Here is a 7,412-nt window from a genome sequence, read left to right as displayed (position 1 = left end):
AATTCTCCATTCTCAAGAAGAATGGACCAAACTACCTGCTGGCAGGTTCACAAGTCTCAATGAGAGCTACAGATTCTCTTGCTTGCAGTGATTGCCTCTTAAGGCTGTGCAACAAAATATTATGTTAAGGGTATTATAATTTTTGTCCAATGCCATTTTCATTTGTTTTAGGTAAAATATTGTGTTGAAACAATCTGTTAATCTGTTATTAAATATGGGGAAAAAAACTATGCTGGATGCCAATTACTTGGCCAATTTCAAGTTCTTTTAGATATAGCAGATTTTTTATTTTTTGTGGATGGGTACCAACAATTTGCCTATATCTGTATAATCAGGTTAGTGGTGAAAATGTATTTAGTGTACCACACACACACAGTCCACAATTTTAATTAAGACAACCTGTGGTAATGTTTTAAGCATTTATTCTTGAAATATTTGTCACAATTGTCTTGAATCTGTCTTCACAATTCAATTCAGGAATTCTGACAAGTGAAATATTTTAAGTTAAAGCAGGAAGTGCAGCCATCTTGCAGCTTAGAGCCCATAGCTTCTTCTGAACGTCTGTATTATAGGTTATATCAGCAGATTTGATCCTTTCTCCATTATATAAATAACAACCCCCAATTCCTTCTAGGTCTGGTGAAATGGCTGCATAAATGGATGTGGATGCCCCTTCTTCAGGTGTCTGTCAAAAAGAAAGAAAATATGAAACAGTTTAACAGCAGCTGTTAAAAGTAGTAGTTTTATATTCCTCAAACAATAGCTCTATACTCTCTAAATTGGCAACCTGTAACTTTAGTAAAAAAAATATTGGTGATACAGCTTTATATTTTTCAAACAGTTTCAAGTTACAAAATGGTAAAAGCTGAACTCCAGACAAACTACAGGTGAAACTTGAAAAATTAGAATATCGTGCAAAAGTTCATTTATTTCACTAATGCAACTTAAAAGGTGAAACTAATATACGAGATAGACTCATTACATGCAAAGCAAGATAATTCAAGCCGTGATTTGTCATAATTGTGGTGATTATGGCTTACAGCTCATGAAAACCCCAAATCCACAATCTCAGAAAATTTTTGGCAGTGTGGGCAGGTGCCAAGTCCTGCTGGAAAATGAAGTCAGCATCCCCATAGAGCTCGTCTGCGGAAGAAAGCATGAAGTGCTCCAAAATCTCCTGGTAGACGGCTAAGTTGCATTAGTGAAATAAATGAACTTTTGCACGATATTCTAATTTTTCGAGTTTCACCTGTATATAAACAAATACAATTGAAATATGAAAGCTATTTTACAGGCAAAATGGTTTGTATTTCTTTCAACACACTTCCGAGATTAAGGGCCCATTTACACCAGGAGCCAGTACTAGCGTGCAGCTGGTGATATGTGATGTGAAGCAGTGGAATGTGCTGATTAGAGTCATCACACTCTTTTTTTTCTTTTTTTTAAACTTTATTGAAGTTTTTAACGTTTTCATGATGAAGTTTTGTGAATTGACTTAGGAAATTGCCTTGTATATGCAATGGGACCACGCTGTGCAAGGTTGTCCAGTTCAGCTCAACACACCTGATGTAAGAAGTATTGTACACAACCCTGACAGACCTCAAAGCTTGGAGACCTGTCTTTTTGCTACTGAAGTTAAGCAATAAATCTAAAACATCCTAGCCCCAAGCCTGTGACTGGACATTGATGAGGTCATCTATTTGCTCTCCCCCATCAGCATGTTCCTTGTCAGCACATGTAATTAGCTCACAGCATTGCCACTCCCTCTTCAACAACAACAACAACACTAAATACAAAGGTTTATGTTTTGGCCAGCAAATAGTGGTGTAGTAGTTAGTGCTTCTGCCTTGCAGCACTGAGGGTCCCTGGATCCCGGCCATGTCATTATCTGCGAGGAGTTTGCATGTTCTCCCTGTGCTTGTGTGTGTTTCCTCCGAGTACTCTGGTTTCCTCCCACACTCCAAAGACTTGCTGGCAGATTAATTGGCTCCTGTCTAAACTGGCCCTCATATGTATGCATGTAAGCTCCTTGAGGGCAGGGATGATGTGAATGTGCAACTATGTAAAGCGCTATGTAAATTGTCAGTGCTATATAAATATCTATAATAAATAATACATGTTTGTCAAGGTTTACATTTTCCAAGTCACTACCAGATCTTCTACTGCTACAGATACACGAAAATAGTGAAGAGATATAACCTTTCATCCAGCTTCTGTACTGCAGGGGCTGACATCTTCATCCTTTTGATGAGATTCCTGGGAAAAATGTTTAGCCCAAGTATCAGAAGAAGACACTCCAGCACAGTACAAACTTTTTTCCCTATTTTTTGAAATGGGGAGACCTGAATAAACAAGTAGACCTTGCATTTTAAGCATGATCGTAGGAAGGCAATTGAAAGGTAAATCATGATGCACAAATGCAGTAACCGATAGAAATGACAGTTAAAGGACAACTATGAGGTGAGGGAAAATCACTCATCCTCATAGTTCGAGCCGACGTGTGGCAATTAAACAAATAGATTGGGAAGAGAGCGAACGCATATCGTTGCTCGCTCGCTCACTTCTCGATCATCTCCCTGCAGAGAAGGGTGACTGTCACTCACCACTCCCTGCAGGGATTCCCCCCTCCCCGCTCCTCCAGCACTGACTGGGGGAACGGACGGGAGAAAGGGTGGGTACAGCTGGCTCTGCCTCTAGATAGGCAGAGCCCGCTGTCATTCACACAGCTGGATGGATCTCAACAGCATTGTCAGGATCCGTCCCGGCTGCGGCGGTCTCAGTATACTGAGCTCGCGATTTACTGAGCTTTGGGTCACGGGAGGACGCTAGTATATGTCCTCCCGTGACCCTTAAGAGAACTATGGGGAAAAACACGTACCCCATAGTTCTCTTTTACGCTTACGGAGGTCTGACAATTAAAATATGAATTCTGGTCGCTTGTTTTGGTTTTGCTTCATTCTACATGATAATGTACCTTATTAAAAATATCTGACTGCCTTGCTACCATAGGGCCACCCAAAAGCCTACTTTTGTTTTTCATTCTTTCTCTGAACACCACACCACGTAGACTGTATTCAAAAGCACACTACTGTGCATACAGATAAGAAAAACACATGAAACATCTATTTTTGGCTTTTTAAAATCCCTTGATAGGTATTTCCCACTGATTCTGTTTACTTTCTTGTACATTTTGCATGACTAAACCTTGGTAACAGATGATGAGAAGCTAATTAAGGCATTTTAAGAGCTCTTTAGTTATTCAGCAGTTGTTATTAATATTTAATACTCTGTAATATCATTTTTACAGTTATGTGTTGTTGTTGTTGATGTTGTTTTTGTTACTTTACTAAAATCATAGAGAAGAAGTATTTTGCCACCATTTTGTGGTTGTATTTTACTTTATTATGTGATTAGGTAATTCAAGAGGGACAAAAAGTTGAGACACAGTGGGAATGACACAATCATCTACTGTATATTTAATTAAGAGTTCAATCTGTTTTCAGCATGTTGGGCATCATGTTTTACTGTACACAGTTTTCTTCAGCAAATCCATTGTAAAGTCTCTTACCTGAAGATCCTGCCAGTAACAATGTGGAATTCAGTCAAGACTACTTGTCTTGCAGTGGAATAACAAGAAAGATCAGTGACACATGTGGCACAGTCTCCTTTTTAGGAGAGTGACAAGTACATGTTTTGTAACGGGTATTTATACAGTGTAGCAAACCGATAATTGGTCAACAGTATTTACAGACATTGGCAAAGTTTGATAGCATAACTAATCTGAACAGAAGATAGAACAGTACAGGATAACCTTTGATATATGATATCAGAAGGTCATGGCCATAACTAGGGGTAGTCAGGCCTATTTAGAGTTTATGTATGCTTTATTCGATATTAAGGTTCACTTATTTGTCATTTCCACAAACACCGAATACTCATTCACACAGCAATCATGCCTTTCCTACATTTGTCAACTATGGATTACAATTCCTAGTCCCACAATTGAGTCTGGTTTTGGCAACCCTCTTACATGAAAGGACACACCTTCCTACCCACACACAGCCCTGCTGAAGCAGTCAGAGCAAATGACAGAAAGGAAATTCATACATAGAATCATTGAGAATGCATTTTACGAAGGAGTGTACTTGGATACATAACATACAAATACTTTAATAATTATATATGGTTTCAGTTTCTTTTGTGGCTTTCATTAAAAGGGTTTCTTTAACTTGTATAATAAGAGACTGTTTCCCTAATATATACTATCAGAAAAATACAAATAAAAACATTTCTAAACCTATATAAATGTAATTGTCTAACAGGTCTCTCAATGAAAATATGCAGGATTAGGATAAGTCTAGTGGCCCATTTTCTCCAGAGATGTAAAATATTCTTTCTCTAAAAAGAATCCCTGGAGAGAGAATCTACCCACTCAGAGGTGTTTGAAAGAGAATCACAACCAATGGAAGTCTCCCTGGGGGACTGCAGGAATATAGCTACACACCCAACAGTTCAAGTTTAGATGATTTGCAGTAGTGTTACTTCACCAAAGCATTGTTGTTCAATGAAGCTTAAGCAATAGCTGGAAGGAGAAGCAAGGTAATAAAATCATGTATTCTTCTCCCGATAGAAGGCTGGCTTGAGACAGAACAAGCTAAAACATAAGCTGCCAGCTGGACTTAAGCCACACTGCTTTATGCAGCACATAAGCAGCAGCATACAACAAACAACTTTCTTTTTGGAATGCCCCATTAAGCTTAGGGACTAGCTTGTTTCACTGAACAGTGACTCCATCCTGGCTAATGACCCAGTCACATAAACCACATGGAGTGCTCTAATCACACACAATGTTGAGTGCCTTTTTTTCAGGACCTAGCAATGAAGAAAACACTTAGGAATGCAGGGCAGCTAGACTATAATGCAAATGCATTACATGTCCTGTCACAGCTCCAAAGGAAGTGAGCCATGAGAAAAACAAAGTTTGGTCTTTTTTGCTTGCCCAAAAGCAAATTAAAAGATGAAACATTTAAAGGTGTCCTTGGTGTGTGCCTGATGGACATAAGCACTAAGCACAGTGTATCTGTCCATTTCATTCCTGCAACTCATGGATATTAGAACATCAGTCTTTTAAAAATAGCAATATGCCTTAGGGGCCTTACGGCTAGAACCGGTCTAAAGGCTTGCACCCACTGCATGGTGCGAGGTGACGAGAGAGGTCTACCTTGCCTGTGCAGGGAAGAAAATCATTAAGTCATGAGCTGTTTACTGAGTCAGGGGAAACAGTTTTGATTATACCTTGGCATTTACAATTTTTCCTGTTATATTTGGGATAGGTGTCATATTGCTTGCCTGCTGTTTAAGTGATAAACTACTTTTTTATTTGGTTGTAAAATGTGAATAAACTCAATAAAAAATTTTTTTTTTAAAATAGCAATATGACTTTTAATTTCTCATTAGTTTGGAGAAAGATAAGTGGGGTAAAACTGCTTATACGCCCCCTACTCTCTCACAGTGGCTTAGCTGTTACCCCTTAAACTGGACTCAACCCACTGAATGAAAAACCACTTCCACATACACAAACACATACATAGTCAAAGAGATTATATGATGACTTATGACATATGAAGACTATGGGGTTGATTTACTAACCTTATAAACACGCCACAAACAAGTATACACCTCTGTAGTGTGTTCCCTCCCAGCATGATCTATTGGTGGAATCTAGACACCTTTGTAGTGTGTACACACCCAGCAGGTGTGTTGTGCAAAGCCCTGCATGAATTGCAAGGTGATGTTGTGTAAATTAGCTCTACATTGTGTTGCTTGCGTTGATGAATGCAGGAATGTAAATGCATGAGCTAACCATTTTTGTCTAAACTGTGAAGCAGCATTATATATGAATCATGTGCATGATTTTTCCATATATGGCATTAGTGGAAATATGCTTTTAGAGACTTTTTGGTTGATAAATACGTTTTGCTGTGTAAAAATCACACGCACCTAGTGCGTGCGTGTGTTTAGGTTAGTAAATCACCCCCTATGAGTTGTCTATGGAGAAGAACAGAGAAGAACTCTCAATAGAAACATTTTCACTTCGGGTGGAAAACTGAAGATTACACATCTTGGTGAAATTCATGTCTGTGAAGTAAAATTATCCATCATAAATAGATGATTTTTTAATCTGAGCAGGCCATCTATCTGTAAATACATCAAACTTCTTACATAACAGACCCATCAATCCTAATAAATACATAAAAGTGAAAAATTACATTGTTCAAAAACAGACTATGTCATAATAATGTCATGCTGTTATAAAAATATAAGGATAAGGTAAAATTTACAATCAAATCAAGGTGGGAAGGGCAAGCAACAGCATGACACCATGTCAGCTCTTGTCAGTATGAATTATATAATGCCCCAGATTCTGGCACAGTATACCTGATTTGACTGTTTTACTGGGTTGTTTTAAGGATCTAAAGGTGAATTATTCCCATTCTAAAGCATTCCCCATTTTGTGAATCGTTAATTTTTTTATAATCTAATGCTATTTTACTATATTGAATGCTTTATACCTACATTATTGCACATTCTTAGCTGATTGGTCGGCATGGGTGTCTTTCTTTGTTCTGAGCATTGATTACCTACAAGGCATGGTTAAAAGTAGTAAGACTATTATTGCCATTTTCCTTTTTGTAGTCAAAAAATATACTGGTAAGCCAATTACCTTGAGTTTAAATTAGCAACTAAAGTCTGTGTGACACTAGCAGGGACTTCAAGTTTCACAGTGGTAGGGATTTTGCAGAGGTCAGTGTTCTCTGCATGTTTCTGGCACTTAGGAAATTAACTTTGTATACCACATCTGCTGTAACAAGAATCTGTTTCTAACTCTTTTTGGCAGGAACAGCTATTTGATTTGTATATTTTGGTGATCTTTTCTTGGACCCAGTAGGAGTAGAGAGCATGGCTTACTTGACTTCAATCTGGGCTTAACCCTCCAGTAGTATATTTTTTTTCTTTTGTCATACTTACATTTTCCAGATGTCTTAAGGCCAGGCACGTGATGCATAGTGTCCTCTTCCCCTTTAAAACTTCTCCAGCTGTGGGCAGTCCTCAATTATGCAGACAGCAGTGCTGACTGCATCAATGTATGTAAGTGCGTGTTGATGTCTCATCAGGGGCATCATTAAACCCAGAAGACTGGGAACATCTTGTGCCGAAAGGAATTACTGTGGGGGCAGCGGAAAGGAGGTAAGTATTGCAGCTAGAGGTGCTTTGTTGGGGAACTTTTTTTTAATTTGCCTGCAGCTGGACTTTCATTGAATTGCAACTCAAACAGGAAACATGTGCTCAAGTGTATAGCTTTATTATGGCACCTAGCGGCTGTCAAAGTAAAACTCTCTCTCTCTCTCTCT

At 38.5% G+C, this 7,412-nt stretch overlaps 1 protein-coding gene across 1 annotated transcript in view; it reads right to left on the bottom strand.

Moving 5' to 3' along the window:
- Nucleotides 1-491: 491 nt before the first annotated feature.
- DHRSX (dehydrogenase/reductase X-linked) overlaps nucleotides 492-7,412 on the bottom strand; it is a 219,716-nt gene continuing 212,795 nt past the window's right edge. Inside the window, exon 7 of the mRNA XM_018564129.1 lies at nucleotides 492-685. Within this exon, the coding sequence (XP_018419631.1) occupies nucleotides 500-685 (186 nt within the window). The 3' untranslated portion in view covers nucleotides 492-499. The remainder of the gene's footprint in view (nucleotides 686-7,412) is intronic.

This window comes from Nanorana parkeri, unplaced genomic scaffold, assembly GCF_000935625.1.
Source record: "Nanorana parkeri isolate BGI_ZX_2015 unplaced genomic scaffold, ASM93562v1 scaffold727, whole genome shotgun sequence".
NCBI lineage: Eukaryota > Metazoa > Chordata > Amphibia > Anura > Dicroglossidae > Nanorana > Nanorana parkeri.
The sequence above is the reverse complement of the archived record's forward strand: the minus strand, read 5'-3'. Positions and strand labels throughout refer to the sequence as shown.